Below are 21,081 nucleotides of genomic sequence, written 5' to 3'. Positions count from 1 at the left end.
TTGCGCTAGTTTGCCGTCAAGCCAAGTCTTCACTGCGACTCATTCCCCCCCCTCCTTTTTGCTGTGCTCGAACCTCATGCCTCTCACTCAGCCCTCGGCTTATGTAAACTAAAGATTTTGCACACTCGATTAGTTGCATGCTACATGCAAATGGTATTTTAAATGCTTTGCTTCACTCCTGTCAACTGTAATAGTGGCCAAGAGTGGATTTAAAAAAAAAAATAAATAAATAAATAAATAAATAAAATTTCTATGCAGTTGTTCAGTGTGTGTCACTTAAAGCAAACAATTCTGTTAATATGCGCTCACATTTGACAGTTTATCAGCAGGGTAAAAGGAGTAGAGCTGCGAATTAAGTGTTTGAAACTGTTTTCTATTTTGCTAACATCACTCTCAGACCTCTGAGTGTCTTTCGTTGACTTTCAATTTCCAATTAAACTCTGTATTCTGATACGATGAAAGGAGCTTCATGGTAATGAGCTGCATCACCTGACAGCTTAATTTCTTTGAAGACTTAGCTTTCTCCACCTAATGTTCCCAGTTTTTGTTTTTTTACTAAAGCATGCTTAATGCATGTTCAAAATGATTCATGGAAATACTTTTCCAGATTGCTTGCAAGAAGGCAAAAAGACTTTTATTTATCGCATCTCGGCCATCTTGAATGTGTAAAATATTATATTCAGCACATTTCTCATCAAGTTCCCTTCTTCTTTTCTTTGTCATTTATTCATCCCTTTTTCCATTTACCTTTTTGCTGCAGTCATGTTGGGTAATTAGAACCGATGCTACCATAACTATTCTGCAATGTAAAAATATTCAGGTCCCTTGTGACAAAGGAGGGAGCTGCTGGATGCTTTTGAAGCCGAGAGATAAACTAATGAACTGTATCAGTCAGACCAGTTTATCAGCCCAGTGCTTCTGCCCAGATCTAATTTTTAAAATGTGTCAGGAAAGGCGCTTATTAAACCACGATTGACTTCTAGATTATAGCCTCAGAAAGGTTCGATTCATCCCCCTGCCCAGGAAACCCGCTGTAAGCTCTCCATTGATTAAAAGTAACTCCTTTATTGATCTTTGTGCTGCAGTGACTATGATAACATTTCGATTTATTATTATATTATATACATTTATTTTCATTTGACCTCCTCCTTCCTTCCTCTCTGAAATCCAACATTTTCATTATCTGAGTTGGTAAAATGCTGAACAAATCTCATGACATATGGAGTCTGACAAGTGAAAGTGTATGAAGATACTAGTGCATTCACATATTTAAGTACTTAAAGGATACAATTACTTTACAGTATCAATGGATTGATTTTATGATATAAAATTACACAGTTTATTAAAGACCTATCAAATCAATCAACCCCTGAATACTAAATGCACTTTTTTTTTCTTTCCTAATTTACACTCAGCTAGAGCTCACAGCTGTCATGAAGAGGTGCCAGTCGTTGAATATTCAAGATGAGTTTTCTGCCCCAGTAGTAGTTCATACATGGCCACTGGAAGCCATTTCATTTTAATGTGCTGGGACTACAGTAATATGATTTATCACGATTGTCCCTGACCCTTAGAAGAATATCAATATTGCATTACCTGTGTGACCGAGTGCCCCATAAACCACATCGTCGGCCGCAGACTTTTTCCCCCGCTATCAGCAAATTACCACATCCACTCTCTGCCTTAACTGAAGGCCCACATGAGCTTCATAGTCACAAACAAACCAGTATCATTTATAATTCATACTTTGTGCTTCAGACCAAAAAAAAAAAAAAAAAGGACTGGAAGAAGGGGGTGAATTGTTCTCTTAGAGGCACATATCGAAGTCTTAATAGTGTCCCATGTGACAGAGAGCGCTGGGTTTAAGCCCCTTTGCTGCCTGCGAACCCTTTTCTCCCAGTCAGTGCTGAGCAAGGCTCCTCTTCTTTAAACACACACTTCATGCATGTAGCAAGAAAAACATTCAGTGATCAAAGAAGACTCTTTGCTCTACACAGTCAGCTGCAGTCTGCAGGCTCATAGCTTGTTTAGATCAGAGGTTTTGTGAGCCACTTGCTAAAGCTGAGCATGCATCACAGAGACATTTTATGCATAAATGCACAAAGGAAATAATTGTCTCTGTCAGTTATTACAAGCTTAATACTAATGATTTATGTTTTTCTTGGAGGAGTTGGAGATTACCCATGAAATCGTCCTGGCCAATTATTAAGTTTCATCTTTACTAAATCTGTGAGAGTAATTGCAACCCAGTTTAGAAAGTTTAAAAAAAAACAAAAAAACCCCCCAGGAAATTTTAAGAAAAAAAATTTATATGCACCAATGATTTGAGACTAAATCAATGTTTTAGATGTTGCTGTTGCATTTTTCTTATTCCAAAGTTTTCCACACATTGTGAGTGCAGGTCACGGCTGCTGGCAGGCAGGCTGCTGCAGTACCCTACCCTCTTCCACAACTATGCCACTGTGATGTGTGCAAAATGCACTGAAGCACTGTCCTCTACAGAAAGAGAGACAGAAACATAAGCATGAACATCCACAGCAAAGATGTTGTCTAGAAAGCAACCAATCCTACTATGTAACCTCAGTTCACTTTTCTGCTTTAGTGCTGCCATCACACCAGCGTAAACTAGCGTTGCCAAGGGCGCTGAATCCCGTTGCCATCTCAGTGCCTGGCTTTTTGGACATGCTGCTGATGAACAGTCTGGATGCTGTTATTTATGTTTGGCCAGAGGCGAACAGCATCTCTTCTCCCCAAACTAGATCTGGAATTACTCATTTATTTGACCTGCATACGTGTGTCCGATCATGTGATGGTCTATCTCAGATGTTTCCGAGGCCAGAGAAGGAACTCTGGAAAATGTTAACATGTGGCTGCTCTTCTTGCTGTAAAGTTAAGTGGGATCTGAAGTGCTTGATAAAAGGTTTCCCCCTGCCTGTGCGGTTATATCAGCTGTTGATGAATAACACTTCATGCAGTACCATGTCAGGGACCTGAAATCACAATCATGGGTGTCCACTTCAGGATGATCTCTGTTCAATATTCACCAAACCTTTTGCCAGATTGCCTGAATTGTGTAATATTATGCTTTGTAGAAGTAAATATTCTAAGAATGTTGTTCTCAAATGGTTTGAATTGGTTTTTCGAAGACTTTTGTCGACTAACTAGAGAACTCCTGCACGTCTTCCTCAAGGAGTCTATTCTACCAAATTATGATCCTCTTATCCTGTTAAAATAGGAATAAGAATTTTTTTTTACCTCACTACTAGCTTTCCCAAACTTTTTGTAAAATGCTTTATGCTGGCAATGCAAAAACGGATCTATATTAAATGATTAAAGTTTACAGTAGAGGTGCCCAAAGTGGGGCCCACGAGCCAAAATCGGCCCGCCAGCACTTTGCTTTTGGCCCTTAAGTCATTGTTTATAATAATGCCCTACAGAGCTTGATGAAAAGACATTTTCAGTGTCATGAACCCCAATAAGACCAGACCCAGAGAGACCCTCACTGACTCACACCCAAGTGGCAACTTCCGGTGGTTAAAAGTGAAGCCTATGCAGAAGTGCATAAACTGCAGTTCCCTCTTCATCCACTAGGAACTCCAAAACAGAGCAAATCCTCATAGAATCCCATTTTAAAAAGGCCAACTTCACGGCAGAAATAAACATGTTTTACAGCCTGGTTCAAAAATCCATTTTAGGTTTAATAGGTCAGGTTTACCTTCATGACAACTGGAGGTAACACGCCCGTTTAAAAGTAGTTTAATCTCTAAATTCGGCATATTTAGGGGCGTGTCCTTTTGCTTGACAGGTACCAATGTCCGGCTTCAAGTCAGAAGAACGTAGAAAAACCGCGGTTTTTAGCCGGTTCCGCTTACCTCTGTTAGCTGGTTAGCTCCTGCTATCTCAGGGTTAGCTCGGTTAGCTTTTAGCTACAGAAAGCTCGGAGTTCGCTTGATGTCAATCATCCACCATGACGCTCACAGCCCCCCTCTCAGCTCCACTTCTGTGCCCATATTTGTATTTTCCGGGCGAGATGACACGCATGCTCCTGCCAACATGGCGATGGTAGGAACCGCCCACTGGGCTTCAATTCAGCTCTTCAGAAACCTACGGTTTACATCACAGAGGCTCCGTCCATCTCTTTATATACAGTCTATGCTCACACCTCAATGACCTTGTCAGTGAGCCAGGTGAAACCTAACATGGAGAGACTGGTAATGTCCAAAGATGACCTTCATGTTTTCCACTAAGTAACAACAACTCTCCTTGTTCCACATGCACAGTTTCTGGTTGTTGACAGGTTGCACTTGGTTAAAGTTTAGTGGCTGTAGTTATTGTTTCTTGCCCCTCTAACTATGTCTTCATTGTTCTATTGCTATATTTTTTATGTAACATTTAATTTGCCCAGATAGGGGGATAAAATACACTGTGTTTGCTATTGAACAATAATTAATGTAACTTTGTGCATTTTCTTGTGTTTTATTCTTAAAGCTGCAGCGTTTGGCCCATGGCTCACTGGATCATTTTTCGGTTTGGCCCTTGGAAGCAAAAAGTTTGGGCACCCCTGGTTTAAAGCATATCTTGGGTTGATACTCTGCGATGTCATAAACGCAAATGTAGAAGTCACTCTGTAATACAAACAATTGTGCAAAATAAATAGAAAAATAAAATAAGAATCCAGAATATCAAGAGGATCATAATATCTATAGCTCCACTTTGCAAAGTAAATTTGCTCAGCAGAATACAGCATCCAGACCATCATTCTTCTTGCTTACATGCTGGACAAGACCAAAAAAAAAAACCAAAAAAAAAAAAAAAAGTCACCATCCATCTCTTGAATGATTATTTCTCGCGTTGTTCCAGATTTTCAGATTTACTGTCGTACGTTTCAACACATATTGCTCCCCTTTGTTCTCTAAACTGCAGCCGTCCCTTCTGTCTGTCGTTTTTAAAGCGTTGCGCGATAAAGATGCGAGTCAAAAAGCGATGCGTGTCAAGATGGGGAGGATGGAGCATGGGGTGTAGACGGGGTAAGGTTAAATGGCCCATGTCAGTAGTAGTCTTTAACAGAAGGGATTACTGCCCTTTTGTGTGCTGTGAGCTCGCTCAGTCACTGAGCCCGTGTAAGACACACTCTCACACCATTTACCACACACTGACTGCAACATCCTGATCAAGCCGACAAAGGCCGGGAAGTACACCGCTGCAATCAGCTTGGCGAGAGGAGAAGAATAAAGTGAGGGGATGCATAGAGGAGGAGGAGGAGGAGGAGGAGGGGGAAAGACGTGAACAAGCAGGGAATTGCAGGACAAACTGGAAGACGAGGTTGCTTTGAGGAAAAATGTTGAAAAAGGATTGAAGACGAGGTTGCAAGTGGTTCTGTAAGATATAAAATGGTTGTTTGGGGAAATGGGTGGACAGTAATGGAGGAAATGTGCTCTATAAGGTACTGAGATGCACTCTGCATTGTAAATATGATACATCAGTGGTTTCATGAAGAAGTGTCAAACACTGTCACACATGCGAGATGGGCTGTAATGATGCTAATTAGAACTTTTATGCATGAGTAGTTAAAAGTGGCACCTCGCTGTGATGTGTTTGATTTGGCCCTAATTTTTTATGAGCTTTTTCTGCAGGATTAAAATTATGGAAGCTAAGATGTCCTTTCATGATAAAGCACAAAGACGGCATTAAAATACGTGGAGGCTTCATTTCTGTAGGTAAACCAGTTTGCTGATCAACACACTGCATATTGGATGTGTGTAGTGTATGTGTGGGGGTGTATTCTTTCAATGTTCTTAAACCCAACATACACAAGGGACTGTGTGTAATTAGATTGGCCTGGAGGAGAGTTTTAATGTCCAAGGCATATCAAGTTATTAAGGTGTGAATGTTTGAAAGGTATAATCTAATCAGAGATGCTTCCAGGCGCTTCAGTGAGATAAACTTTGACTGGAAGTAAAGCTGAAAAAGTACTGAAAGTTAAACTCGATTCAACGTGTGTAATGGCCTTCCTCATTTGTATTCAGGCACCACTCCCGTTGCGTTTAAGCCGTGTTGTTCTAAATGCACATCCTGGAAGATTTATGATGGTTTGTTGCAAATGGAAAGAACTCCTTAAGTCTAATATTTAAAAAAAAAAAAAGTTAATTTTTTTTAGTGCTGTAAATCTGTCGCTACATAAAACGACTTATTTTTCTTTTTTTTCTTTTTTTTTACTCTATAATTCCTTTCAGCCATTATTGTACTGAAGAGATAAAAGAGAGCAACGGAAGCTAGAGTCCATCACAGTGTTTATAAAGAATCAGAGCTGCTTAATCATCCAGAGGTAACCAAAGAAAAAGCAAAACTGACTTACGATAGTGACGATAATGGGTTTAATGTTGCGTCAGCTGTGATATTTTACAATAATATAATATCCTCCATTGTTGCTTTTGCATTGATCATTTTGTGCCAGCGGCTGAAGTTCACAACAGGGTCGTGATCTGTCAGAGTGCTGAAAAGTAGAGCTGTCTTGAACACGTATCGTTTCCAAGGCCACATTTCCACATCTCACGAGTTTTGCTTAAGTTTGTCCTGATTCAGATTCTTGTTGTAACTTTAATCAATCCGACTGTCAGAAAAACAGCAGAAAACAGCGTCTGATCGCTGGCAGTGATTAAAGCAGCGCTAACCTTTTTGCCTTTGCAATTTTTTCTTCTGTTCACTGTAATTACCACTCACATGTTCACTGATGAGAGACTCTAACAAACATCCATGTCTTATTAATCAAGATCTCGCCTTGATTTTTGTGTGCACGGTACACGGCAACGGTCTCGCTTTGTGTGTCACACACAGTCGCTCACTCCTGCACCGGTCGTAGCCGTGGAGCTTCTCCTGTTTGCCTTGTGCCAGAGATGATAACATTAATTATTGTGCCTTTTGCCGCCTTGGCTCATGCATTCTGATAAGCCCCGTGTTTGAATAGGCCCACGTAGTCACACTGACTTTGGCGAGGGTAAAATGTGAGGAACAGGTCAATTAAAAGGGCCTTGGATTGTTCAGAATGTTTTAATTAAAGTAGCAGTGAAATGTAAACTTGCTTCTAATTATGATTAGCTTTAATTAGCTGTCAGTCTGATCTTAATTGCTTTTGAATACAGCTGACCTCCAAATGCTGCACCTGTAAGCACCGACCGCCGCGCTTTGCTTGCGTGACAGGTCGTTTGGCATTGTACGAATGTCTGTTTGCGTCTATATCATTATCGCGTCTCTGTGCACACAGGAATAATGTATGATATGCGCTTCTGAGAATTTTTAAAAAAAAAAAAAAAAAAAAAAAGGCAAATAAAACTTTAATGTGATATTTGAACACACTTTTGCTCTCTTCCAGGCTCTGCTGGATTTGGTGGTGAAGAAGAGTGAAGGCTACAGCGTCGAGCAGCTGGAGAGGCTGTACTCTGTTCTCAGCCAGTGTATCTACCAGCATCGGCGGGAATATGACAAGACTCAGCTACTGGAGGTTAGAAACATACACAGACACACACCCTGGATTAACTTTTAAATGATTTGTCAGCACCAACTATAGCTGGTCAAAATTAATGCTAGAAAAATGAAAAATATACATATAGTGACTACAATAATTCACTGTTGTGCAAATCAAGCAATTTTTGCCTCCAAGGAGCAAGACCTTGCTATGTCTATTACCAATGTGACGTTTTTATGAAACGAACTGTTAGTTTCCCAGATTTGATGTGATAAATCTATTTTCTGCTGGAAAAACGAGGCAGAATTAGACACTTACTTGGTCAAGATGCTTGAGGAAGAGATGCGGGTTTGTTGTCAAAAGACTCACCTGGTTGCGTCCAAAAGAAATTCCTCAAAAGACAAACCACAGCTGTATCTACACACAATACACAACTTCACAAAATATATGTATTATAAATGATCTTAAAGTAGTTTGTGTGATCTTTAGTACTTTCTTTTTTAGAGGGAAGGGAAAGAAATGTGAACAAAATATGTCTTTGAAACAAATGGAAACTGACATTTTGACAGATATAAAGTTGTAATTTTTGTACGAACACGGTGATTCCCAAAGAACTATTAGCTAAAAAGAACTCCCAGCATGGTGTTCCTAAAATGTTTGAGGAAACTAAGCAAGTGTCAGGCGTAAAAACGCTGTCTATAACAGAAACATTTAACAATGGTGGTTTTTTTTTTTTTTTTTTAGGAGGGGCGGGTGGGGGATTCTGCCAGAACCCAGACATGGGAGCTCCACCTGGACTTTCGGTTGATCTGTTTACTTCATGGGGAACGCATGTTGGGACATATGTCGTATCAGTCACCTGAAAGTCAGACAAAACACACTCCCCTTGCAGGGAGGTGAAGATGGAAACACTCGTGTTATGCTGACAACTTGACGTCCGTCATGGAGAAGGAGCTGAATAAGCTGAATCCACCATCTTTGTAGTCGTTTCTGAGTCGTACACCTAAATTGACCCATTATTCTTTGTTGGTTTTGTTAATGTCACCAGTTGAGTCCTCACTTGGAAAAGGGTTTTGTTATTTTATAGCTTTGTATCCCCCACTGGTTAATAACCTATCCAACATTATATCTGCGTTTTTATTCCAGTTTTCCCCAAAATAAAAGCGATATTTGTAAAATTTTGACAAACTTCCGACGTTGATTTGCTGTTGCTTCCAATGAACGATGAAGCAAGAAGTGCGGCTTATGCGAGGTAGTCACATTCTACTTGCTGCGGAGGATTTGCCACGGCTTTTCGAAGCCCTTCTTCCTCTTTTCCCTTTCTGGTTCATTGTTCATTTGGATGTTATTTGCTCCATACCGCGCCATACCGTGCCATCTTTACCATAAATGAAGTGGTCATTTACGGTTATTTAGTGGCCAGATGGAATAAAGTTGCTCATACCACATTATTGTCTTCCAGGCCCATTAGAATACTGTAGTCCAAACTGTGTTTTTTTTTTTTATTTTTTTTTTTTATCAGTATTGTTTCTATTATGTTTACACATTAGGTCACTCTCTGAACTGCCAGAAAAACTGTAACTATAACTGATAACTTTTTAATTTTTGCACAGTTAGTATAAAAACCATTGGATCACATTTAGAACCACTTCGTTATAGAAAAGTTTAAATTGGACAACAAACGAGACCCATAGTTTGGCTTAAATGAACACCTGCACTCCACCATGTCTTCATCATTTACTTTGGGTTTATTGGGTCTGGTCGGTCACTTTCTGAAAAAGAAGTCAAATCAACTTCTGACACATTTGAACATTTTTTAAAACAAAAATTCAGCAGGACTTTAAGTCAGTTTGCGTACTTAACAAGTAAGGATTTGTATTTTAGATATTGTAATAGAAATTTCTGATGTATTAAGATGTCTAGACTCAACATTTCGGTCAGGATAAGAATCAGGAGCTTAGATTAGTGGGTAAAATAATGAAAGTACTGTTCAGTAATTCCATCCTCGTGTTTTCAGCAAACAGCTGCCAAAATGACTTGTTTTCTAAGCTGCAAGTGGGTGAAAGCCTGAAAGAGAAGTTTGAAGAAAGAGGCGCAATAGCTGTGGATATTTTGCAGCCTTTTTTGATTGAATGTATTTTTTATTACAGACTTGAATTCATTCTGGGAGAATGGGTTGAGGTAGCGCGCTGCATTTGATATGTTCCTTTGGTTTTACCTTCAAGGCACCGTGAAAATAGAGGAGGGCAAATGTTATCTGAGAGCTTGGACATAGACATCTGTGCACCCACAGACAGGCCGAAACAAGACATAGTGTTTGGCAATCTCTGAGATCATGACAGAACCAGGATGGATTTTCTCCACGGAAATGGAGCAGGCCAGTAATGGCGCCAATACAATCTATATCAGGGAGGAAATGGATGATTTTTCTGTATCAGTGGGCTTTTTTTTTTTTTTTGCCTTAGCTGACCTCATGAAGGTGGTGTAAACTCTAAATGAGGGCATGTTAAATAAAGAAGGGGAAAAAAGTTGAATTCAGAGCTTGGGAAATGTATAAGCACACGCTTTCATGCTACAAAAACTTGGATTTAAAACCTGTTTTTGTAGTTTTGGTGTCCAACAACCTTTAGCGACCCTAGCAGCATGAAATAAAAAGTCAGGATTTAATATTTTGGATGAATCTAATTAAGCTTGTTTGAGACAAATCTGCATCCCCAACTTCCTGCCATGAGAACTTTTTTCTTTTTTTTTTCTTCTTTTTTTTTTTTTAAAGTTTTAATTCCTAATCTCCTTTGACAACGTTTCAGACACAGAAAAAAAAAAAAGACGACTACTGTATAATTTTTCCCAGAATCCCATCTGGTCATCTGCTGCTTCTGTAGTATGCCTGTGCAGACAGGAGGCCAGGAATGGCAGCGTCCTGGCGCTGGTAGCCAGAGCTGGCTGTCAGCATGTCGGAGCAGGGAAGCAGCAGAGAGGGAGTGAGCAGTCAGCCAGGTGGTGCCGCCTGTCGACAGGTCGGCTGCTGGAGGAGGGGAGGCCGCGCGTCTGGGTTAATTTCATACTGCCAGCCTAAATTGGTGTTTGGAGAGCAGAAAATGTCAGCTCATCTGGCACATACTTTGTTTGCCTGTTTCCAACAGGCGCGTTGACTCCACAGCAGGTCTTCTCCTTGTAACTCCCCAGAGGATACATAAACACGCACGCACAAACGCGCCTGGAGTTGATATCGGAAACAGTGGCAGCAGCAGCCATTTTCGCTTAATGTTGCAGTCTGTTGCTGTGCGTGGTGTTTGCGTTTATGTTGTAGAGCTGAGTGAAATGGAGCGTGTCCATACATTTGTCTCTCTTACTTCCCCCAGTTGTCCTCTGGGTATTGCTCGTCTCGATCTTCAGAGGAGCTGACCTTTTAGCAGATGGAGTGAACTGCACCCCGCTTACAGTGAAAGCCGGAGGGACCATCTTCGCTCTGTACACAGCAACACACCAACTATGCTTTTAACTACAAATTACTGTCTGCATTGCGCTTGGCCTTGCATTATAGTCTTTTACTGTCTTAGATGGTTATTAAAAACTTTATAAGAACACTGGACCTTTAACCTGGAGCTGAAAGGCTGGAGCTCAACATTAACGACAATCAAGTTCGCCCAACTTTGCAAAAGTTGCTTCTTTCTCTGTTCAAGTGAAGACAGGGTCAAGCCGGTCAATCAAAACAAACATTTTCCCTGCTTCGTTTTTAATCCAGTAAAGTTTAAGGCTGAGAGCTAAATAACTTCAATATGTTGCAGTTGTATTAGTTTCATTATTTGATATTACTTTGCCCTTATTTCTGCAAGTAGGCCCTGAAATGTACACTTTAACTAAATGACATATTGAGGTATATAGAGCATGTGGACGCCAAGTCATTAACATCTACATTTTTATATCAGTAGGTCAGAATTTAACAGGTTAGGTTGTCTTTTGAGACTATTTGAGATGCTCTCCCAGTGTTGGAACAGTCATATAAAGAAAAAAACCTTCAGAAAAAGGATTCTGAAAACACTTGCAGAATATGATGCAGTGTTTGCCTGTCATCATGTGATCTGTTGTCACTGCTGTGTAAAAGCACACATTCTGTTCAAGGACATTGTTCAAGATTTCAATCTTTTAACACATTTTATGAATCTGGAAAAAAAAGGAAACACTTTTATTTTTGCTAACCTACTAGAAACAAAGCTGTAGAAAATTCATCTAAGTAATGATGGAAATCAGTTGGGTTGGAGGTAAACAGTTTGCCCCTTTAAACTGTCCAAGAATCAGACCTAACTGTTGACCTTGATCTGTAGGACAACATCCAGCCACCCCAGAGAGAAAATGGAACAAGCCCAACGTTGTTAGTGAGACAGAGGGTCTGGGCTGCTGAGGTGGCATGCTGGGGATGACAAGGTCCCTTTCCTTCAGGCAGATTAACTTTGAGATCAGGTGTTCAAAGGCAGAACAGAGAGCTTATTTGCATGTTGGTGTGTAGATGTGCACTGAAAAAAAACGTAAATGGACAGGTGTTGAAAGCTTAGATGTGTCTAAAACACGGGCTGTGCCAAATGAGTTGAACATTTTAAACTAAGCAACTTGATTTAGTTACACTTCAGCTTTTACTTTAGCTGTGTGGTCTTACAGGTGACCTGGTGTTTACCGCTCTGGGGGTTGGATGAAGAGCTAAGTACCAAATGTTTAAAATAGCTAGATGGAAGCTGAATCACACTCCCTTTAGCATCACGCCTGTAGGCATTTTAAAACATGTTTGTACTCAGCATATTTATTCTAGTTGGTATTATATTTAGAGTTTTAAATGAACAGCTGGCTTTGCATAAGCAGGTGCCGCCTGGAAAGCAGAAGCGAGCTGCAGCTTAAAGCAACGGGACCAGAGTAAAATATGAACAAGTCTGGTCCTCGTGGATGGATTTCTTCTCAAAAATACATGCAACCTATCAGTATGCTAGTTAAGTTATGCTAGCTGTAAAATTAATATTAAAACAAATACTAAACAGATTTTTTTATTTTATTTTATTTTTTGGCAAGATGCTGAAAAGCATGTTGTGCATTAAAAACAGTGAACGCATCATAGCTTGACTGGAAAATGTGTCGTTGCTGTGGCCGCGTCTAGTTGCCGGAAATCACGACTCCCACGGCGGTATGACGTTTTTTAAATTTGTACCGGGAAAATGACGCCTTTACACTACAAAACTTTTCCTTTTTTTATATTTTAAATGGACATAAAAACAAATCAAAAGCGTTTTTAAAAACTAGCCTGTTTGCATCAGTATGCAAATTAGCCACGTGCTAATTGCATCTAGCGGAGCTGCAGGTGTATTGTCACCATGACAACTGGTTCATTGTAGTGAAAAGGTTAAGGACCAGTGGTTTATCCTGCTCCAGGCGTTAAGTCGCCTGTATGGTTCCAGATTAAGTCTAATTATGCAACAACACACACACACACACACACACACACAGACACACACCGGTAACAGGTTTAGCTTCTGTCGGATGCATTAATCTAAATATTAGCCCCCAATTATCATGACACATTTAGGAAAAACAAACAATGTTCATATTTAAGAAGTTTTGACAGTTTAACAGCGAGTCATTTGTCCTCATGACTTCATGTTTATTTAAAACTTTCTATCTTAATGTGGTTTTATTGCAAATAATCTCCAGACTTTAGCTGAAAGCCAGCAGCTGAGAGCCTTTGTTGCTGATGCTTACTACTGGGAGTCATGCAAACACCCCTGCCAGTTTCCAATTTTTACATGAAGTAGCGTGCAATGCAAAAATTTATCATAAAAATCTGTGTGTTCCTGAGAAGTTCACCCTCTTTAGAAGTCTAAAATTGCTTTTTGCTGAAAGGAGAAAAAAAAAAAATCTTAAAAAAAAATTTTTTTAAAAAAAACTTTTGTTGAAAGTTGGGGTGTCTGTTGCAGCGATCAGCCATTCAGATTAGAGAACACACACGGTATGACATCTTCAAGGCATTAATCGTGGTCCATCGCAGCCTAACATCCATCTCTCTTCCTCTGGCTCTGCTCAGATTTAGTCGGTGTCAAACTGCTGTTTTCATGCTGAGAAAAATCACCCGTCTTACTCGAGCACAGCTTTGCTTCACTTTACATCATTTATCATGCTGAAAGCCGTTGTTTGCTGTGGGAAATTTCCAAGCAATATTGAAAGCGTGGTGCATAGATGCTTTGTACACACATCCAAGTTTGCCGTGTTGGATGAGATTAGGCCCGATGTGTTGATATGTGTGTGTGTTTGTGTTTGTTTTTGTTGTGCAGGAGTTGGAGGAGAGAATCCAGCATTTTTATACATTCCTGTAAGATGGAAAGAGGATACTAATCAGGTAGACCCTGAACATCCTGGGACCACGACGACACACGAACTGAGTGAGTAAGCGAGCATGAGAGCGCTTCAAAGTCCATCAACACAAAAAAAAAGAAAAAAGAAAAAAGGCCCTCCTCTTGCTTGGAAAACAAGGATGTGGACAGAGACATCCAATGGTGCTAACGTCTCAGGAACCTGGCCAGATCCAGACCCATTCTACACAACCAAACCCCTGGAAGCGCGTGTGTGTGTGTGTGTGGCACACACCCCAACGTTGACGGGCTACCCTGGTGCTACTCGGGTGCTATCTTAACCTTTATCCATGCTGCTCTTGAGAACATTTCTCAACTTAGACGACTTGCAAAACCAACAGATCGGGTGATGTCATATCACAACCTGGCCGCTTCTCTCTACAACAGGCAGCTCACACACACACACACACACACACACACACTCACACTCACTCGCACATGCGCCGGCACTTGGCTATTCTTGTATTCCTACAAACACACTCACTCAGAGCCTCACCAGCAGAAGTGTGAATGCAGAGTGCCACTTGGAGTGGACAGACGGCGCACCTGAATCATTGAGCTACGCTGTCGAGCCCTGTTGCCCTCGAGTGGAACGCTCCACCACCTCGGCCAGCTATCACCACGCTATTATGTGGCTAATTCTGCCATTTTAGCTACTTGACTAGTTTAATATCTGAGCCACCGCTGAGGATACTCACCCAGAACAAACGCTTACAATGAAGTTTTAATAGGGCACAAACTGGATAAGGTTAGCACAGCAGGACTAGAAGCAGTTATGTCCTCTTCATTACAGCGGCCATCAGGTGTATGAAAAGCCCCCTCGGTGTGTTAAAACACACCGAGGGGCTTTAACCCCCCCCCTTTCCTTTCCTTTCCTCCTCACTACATTCACAGTAGGAATGTTTTTCCTGCCTGTCAAGCTGTGCCCAACAGTTTATTTTACCCACCAACACCCCCGGCTGTGGGACTGGAAGCAGTACAAATTAGAAGGCGAAATTAGAAGTTTGCACTGCCTAGTGTGTGCCTTATTTAAAAAAAAAACAAAAAAAAAAAAACCTCATGAAACTGGTATTTTTAGTAGGATATTTGATTTTAATATGACAATAATCAGGCTCCAAGTTGGGGTGGGTCCAAATCACTGAGCTCAGTCATCTCTAAGCAAAAGGAAATAATCTGGACATGTTCAGGCAATTAGACTAATGAAGTCATAACTGGTTTATATGAGTTTTTACTGCAACCTGGGCCAGAAACGAACCCCGCGAATCAGTCGTGGAGTTCTCACCTCGTGTCGTTGTGTTACTGTCTGGCCTCATACGTTTGCAGCACTTTGAAATGTTATGATATTTAGACGTCTTCATGTCATGTCAAACCCCCCCGGTCCAGCCGGGGGAGGTCGACGGGAACTTGACAACACCCAGCCTTCCCTCGGTTCTTCATATGCAACAATCTGCCGATGCGAGTCAAAAGGATTTGTCGTGCCAAGCCTTCTCCCCACTTCCCTCTTAAAAACGTGAAATAAAAGGTGCCGACGTGGCTGTTTCAATTCTGAACATGTTTGATGGTCAAAACAACCTTCATAATATGTTGTATATTTGATTTTTTTTTTTTTTTTTTAAACTTTTTTTTTTTAAAATCAAATGCTTTGCTTGAATTGAGATTGTTTTTGCATGGGTGTTGAATCCACAATGAACAAGGCCATTCTAGGCAGTGCTCGTCACTTACCACGTTATTCCATGTTCTGATTATTTCTGTTCCTTTTTATCAAATGTGTTCCGACTTTATAGATTTTATTTCTCGCTTGCTTTTCAACAGCAGACAAAAGAAGCTGGATTCTCATCTGTGGCCAACACAGTAATGTTCTATTTTCTTCTTACTGTGGTAAATTTAAGGTATTTACTGAAGCTTTATAAGGTTTAATGGGATTCTCATACTTCTGAAGATGTTTCGAGCAGGTGCAAAGTGGAGAACGGCCTTTCTTTCTCTCAGACGCGCCCACGTCCGATTGTCGAACCTCCCGGGTGAACTCCAACCCCTCTGCCTTTTTTTTTTCTTTTTTTTTTCTTCCCCAATTCTGGGTGACTAAAACAAAAGGCCGTATGCAAACTGGCGATGACAGGTTAGCACTTGGACTACTGCAGAGAGGAAAAACCAATGCTACCTCAGCTTAGTTTATTTTAATGCGAAAACTGTTTACTGGGTACAAAAAACAAAACAAAACAGTATTTTCTCCTCCCGTCAAAATGCTGTTGCGACATCTCCACGTACCACCTTTGGTACCAGATCAGTGCAGTGCAGTAATCCAAGAGTTGTGTGGATCTCCCTGTTGTTATACATGTTTGCATTTGATCCAGATGATTGAAAGATAATAAATGGATTATTTTATTCTTTACTTTGCTTTTTTCTTTTCTTACTGTATCCAGACTTGAGACTTCCCCTGATCCTCCTCATGCATCTTCTCTCCTCCTTAGAAGCGATTAGAGCATTTTTCTGCCTCCTTACACACTCGTCGCCTTGTCTGTCGTCCCCCCCCCCCCCCCCCCCCCCCCCCCCCAAGTGTTTTCTTTCTGCAGATTTTCATCTCATTCTGATTATTTATTGTTGAACATGTTTTACATCTAATTCAGTCAGTTGTGTTTGTGCGTTTGCAACGTTAACAGAATTGGGAAGCATCGAACATGTTTTTTTGTTTTTTTTTAAAACAGTTTTTTTTTCTGGATTGTGTAGCATTTGTGTAGCAGGTTTATTTGGTGTGTACGGGGGAAATAAAAGGGTTTACAGGTCTCTCAGGTTCAACATGCCCTTTGAGCTTTTTTTCTTTTATTTATTTCATCATTCAGGTTTTTTTTTGGTTTTTTTTGAGTGGTTACAGACTGACAAACTGGAAGCAACTAAAATTATAATAAAAAGGAAACTCAAGTTTCTGTTGGTGAATCCCAGTGAGAGAAACAGGACCAGACCAACTTTTTTCCACATTGTTCACTTTGTCTCCAGTTTTTTTTTTTTTTTTTTGTTTTTTTTTTTTTTTGCCAAGAAGTTATTTTATAGGATTTATAAACACATTTGGACATAAAATAGTTAAATGTCATACATTGTGATCTTTCTTAATATAAATTGTAGCCAGTTTGGACTAACAGCCAATTTTTGTCTGGTAGGTGAGACTACTTAGTCCAGTATGGAGGGAAAAGATTTGCTCTACACCGAATGGATTTACTTCCCTGTCATATGTTTTGTTTTTTTTCCCCAGTTATGTTAGTCAAGTCCTTTTGTAGCTTTGTGTTCTGTTCATTTGTGTATTTAACACACCTGTTCGCAATGTTACTTTAGTGTAATTTATATTTGAAATGAAACATTTACTGTATTTCAATAAAACTGCTGTGATATACTTGAATAAAGGTGCAAACTGTAAATGTGAAGCAGGCGTTTTTCTTGCTGTAAATCTCTGCGTGATCACGGAGGCCAAAAGCCTGGATGAGCATCAGAAACCAGGTGAGTTACAGCCGTCGCACTCGATCAGCCTCAAGCCGTTTTTGTACTTTTTGTGGTTTAATAATGAAGAAAAACCTATAAAATGATTTCTTGTCATTGTACAAGGTTAGAAAGCCTGATTAGTCACATTTGACTACCCCCATGTTTAGCTGTGCTGCTTATTCCACAGATGTTTGATCCTTCCAAGTCCAACCTCTTTGTAAAGTGAACTAATCAGGCTTTCCAATGATGCATAATAAAACACCAATCAGTTTTATTAAAGCTGAGAAATAATTGACCAAATGCAAGTTTCCTGTTTTCTTCACAGCCTTCGATTAAATGGTGGAAAAAAGACACATGACAATGAGTTCTTGTTCTGGTATATGTATTAGGTTTCAATAATAATTGTTAATTTCTCCTTTTCTGGGTACAGATTTACAGACTTAGTTTGAATCCAGCCTATTGGTATTCTTTTTTTTTTTTTTTTCTAAAAACATTTATACAGAATTACCTTCAGGTTTTAAAATATACATATTTCCTTCCCGTATTTACAGAATACCAACCCAACATTTTTGTGGGTTGCAATGAAACACAATGTATAAAACAGAAAAGCGATGGGAGGGGCTGACAAAGGAGAGAAACAATGAATCAACAGATAACATCTATGATAACAGTCACAGGTGAATATTGTGCTTTTCTTCCCCCCCCCCCGGAGAAACTGTCTAAACTTGAATATCTGATCAGATGTCAGCGGAAAGAGTGTAGCGCTGTCTTCATCCCAGAGAGCAAGAGCACGGATAACTGGGAAAAAAAAATTAAAATAAAACCACCAACCCTCCAGATGATACTGTCACACACACAAAAAAAATCTCTAAACCCTACCTGACCCAGATTTGATAGTTTTACCAACATCATTAATCGAACTGGGTCACACAGAGTTCAAAATCTGGTTTTAAAATTTCCTCATAAATCCTCGCCGTAGGAATTTGGCTTTCTGACATCGTGGAGAAGAAACTCGTCAAATCCACTGATGAAGAGGGAAAACTGTTCTTGTCCTCAGTGTTTCCTCCTGTCATGTCGCAGTTGCTGCTGATACACATTCAAACACCACAAAGTCATTTCTGCTTAATACATCTAAGGAGCCCAAACCTGTCACACGTAACTCGCTCTGTAAGACAATAATGTGGCCCTGCAATGGCTTTCACTGAGCTGAGTCAGCATAAAAAAAAGAAACTAAGTGAGTTCACAGATATCTGGAAGAAACTAAACTGAAATGACAAGAATAATTAAAAAAAAACAAAGTGAATTACTAAGAGGGTCCCTGTGCCTGCTGGATGAGAGGATGAACTACTACCATGACACATACAGTACTGGAGGTTCGGCATCGTCACCTGGCATGGCTGAGTAGTTGAACATGAGTACATTCTGCACAGGGTTTTATTTCAGAGATGGATGGGAGTGGGAACTGGGTGGATCGATGCTGTCGTCAAGTCCAGAGGTCAGCGGCCGACTGACCGGCCTAGCTCTAAGCTGCCGTCTCGCATCTTCCCACAACTGGAGCTCAGCCACTGTTTGGCTCCGACCCAGTCCGAGCCACCCTCAGCCGCTCTGGATGTACTTCTTAATGACCACGCAGCCGTGTCTGAAAAGCGGGCATGGCAGCGACTGCAGGAGTGTCCAAGTGTTGGTACAGGGGTCAAATGTCTCCATGTTGCCGAGTGCGGGACCCTCGCTGCTTACGATGCCACCTGTGGCGTAGATCTTCCCATCCAGGATGACGGCGCTGCAGAACGGGCAGATACATCCTGTTAATGTAGCTCACAGACATCACATGCACAGCAACACCACCAGACATGTATAAAGTCAAAGTAGCAGTCCTGCCATGTTTTTGGACCTACCGATGCATTTAAAACAGGTGTTTTCACCAACAGGATCATCTACCAGTGGAGCTAAGCCGATTAAATTCACCTGGTTTAGTGACTGCTTGGAAAGAGCTGCCGGCCAGGACTTCTACGTTCTACACCTGAACACCAGACATGACATCATCTCTCACATTCTGTCAGCCAAACCTGGATTGTTCTCTAGACCAGTGTTTTTCAACCTCTTTTGAGCCAAGGTACATTATTTTCATTGAAAAGATTACAGGGCACACCACAAAGCCAAAATGTTGAAAAATGAAACTCTGTAGCCTGTTTTAGCAGCATGAAGTTATTCTTGCCAAAATGTCTCAAATAAGAATCAAAGAAAAAGACCTTTTATGATGTATGCAATCCTAGGTCTGTTTGGATGAACACAGGTTTTTTTTTTTTTTTTAGACCAATTGGGTGACATTCGATAATGTCCCATGGCACACTTGTCAATCAAGGCACACAAGTGTGGCACGGCACAGTGGTTGAAAAACACTGCTCTAGACAGCTGGACGGAAAGGCCTGGCTAATGTCAAAGGTCAGATGAGAATGGACAGACTGGAAGAGTCTTAAATAACTCATATCAATGGTATGCACGATACCAAGTCAGTGTACAGCACCTGTAGCAGTAAAACCACAGTGGGTGGGGACGGCACTGGTTAGCTGAGAACTGAAAACAGGCTAAACTTCACAGACTCACCCAAACTGAAAAAATACAAGTTAGAAAAATGTTGTCTAGTCGAATGGGTTTCTATTTAAGCTGCTATATCCAGCTGTTAGGGTAAGGGATTGGCGTAAACACAAAAGCATGCAGCCATTCTGCATTGTATTAATGCTACATGCTAATGAACCAAAATCTCAGAGGAATGCGTCCAAACAGGAAACTTCCCAACCATAATATGCTTAATTTAAAACCGTACAGGAACGACCGATGCCAACTCTTCCTGCACCTGCTAAATTCCAACAAAAGCCTTTTTACAGAAGACAACATTTATCATCAAACCGTCACAGGAAATTGAATGTGTTGCATCTTCCATCCAAAGCCTCAAGACAAGCCCAACACTGCTTTCTTGTTGTTCAAAAGCATCCTCTGTTTCCACCGACTTGCAAGGACCAAACCGTAATGAGAAGTCATCAGTGTCATGAAGATAAGACGCGTTGGCGGCTGCAGCTTTGATATCAGATAACTATGAGTCACAGCAGTAGTAATAAAGCTGCTGTTGTTGATCATGATCCGACAACAAAGCCACACAAAGACAAACATCTCCACAAACACACTGACTGTCGCGCTGGGGGCCTGAGCCTGAGATTATTTGACAACACTCACACATGCTCTTGAACAAGGCAAAGGTAGTGGAAGGGGGGGGGGGGGAGAAAGAACACACGTATTACAGTCTCTCGAGGGCGCACGAGAAAACTAATGAAAAAGCAAATATCTGTGCAAATGTGCTGATTTGATATGAGAAACAGAAGCAGGAGTTTGTGTGTGGAAAGGATTAAAACTTGGGCTGTAAGCTGATTAGAGCTATGTACTCCTATTGGGGTTTGGAACGATCTGCATTTACATAAGGTGCACACTCAAACGCACACGTGCACGCAGGCCGACAGCATGCAGTCCTGCTGCACGAAATTCACAAACACAGTTGGGACTTGGAAAAGATTATTACATAAAGCCCGAATCTACTTGGAGAGAGAGCGCAGCTGATCCAAAATGGAGAGAGGGCACGGGGCAAAGCCCGGAGCTGCTTTCCCTGATAAACAGGAGGGGAGGTGCGTGCCTGCAGAGGGCCGGGTGCAGCGGGGGGGGGGAATATCCGCTCTCCTGCACGATGACCTGCCAAGCTTCATCCACTGTGCA

At 40.9% G+C, this 21,081-nt stretch overlaps 2 protein-coding genes across 2 annotated transcripts in view; one reads left to right on the top strand and one right to left on the bottom strand.

Moving 5' to 3' along the window:
- The window catches only part of atad2b (ATPase family AAA domain containing 2B), a 69,014-nt gene extending 54,943 nt beyond the window's left edge, over nucleotides 1-14,071 (top strand). Inside the window, exons 27-28 of the mRNA XM_079255468.1 lie at nucleotides 7,370-7,498; nucleotides 13,774-14,071. Coding sequence (XP_079111594.1) covers nucleotides 7,370-7,498; nucleotides 13,774-13,815 — 171 coding nt within the window. The 3' untranslated portion in view covers nucleotides 13,816-14,071. The remainder of the gene's footprint in view (nucleotides 1-7,369; nucleotides 7,499-13,773) is intronic.
- Nucleotides 14,072-18,087: 4,016 nt separating this feature from the next.
- Nucleotides 18,088-21,081, bottom strand: part of klhl29 (kelch like family member 29) — a 247,787-nt gene continuing 244,793 nt past the window's right edge. Inside the window, exon 15 of the mRNA XM_079255749.1 lies at nucleotides 18,088-19,099. Within this exon, the coding sequence (XP_079111875.1) occupies nucleotides 18,916-19,099 (184 nt within the window). The 3' untranslated portion in view covers nucleotides 18,088-18,915. The remainder of the gene's footprint in view (nucleotides 19,100-21,081) is intronic.

This window comes from Telmatherina bonti (assembly GCF_933228915.1).
Source record: "Telmatherina bonti genome assembly, chromosome: 16".
Taxonomy (NCBI): domain Eukaryota; kingdom Metazoa; phylum Chordata; class Actinopteri; order Atheriniformes; family Telmatherinidae; genus Telmatherina; species Telmatherina bonti.
The sequence above is the reverse complement of the archived record's forward strand: the minus strand, read 5'-3'. Positions and strand labels throughout refer to the sequence as shown.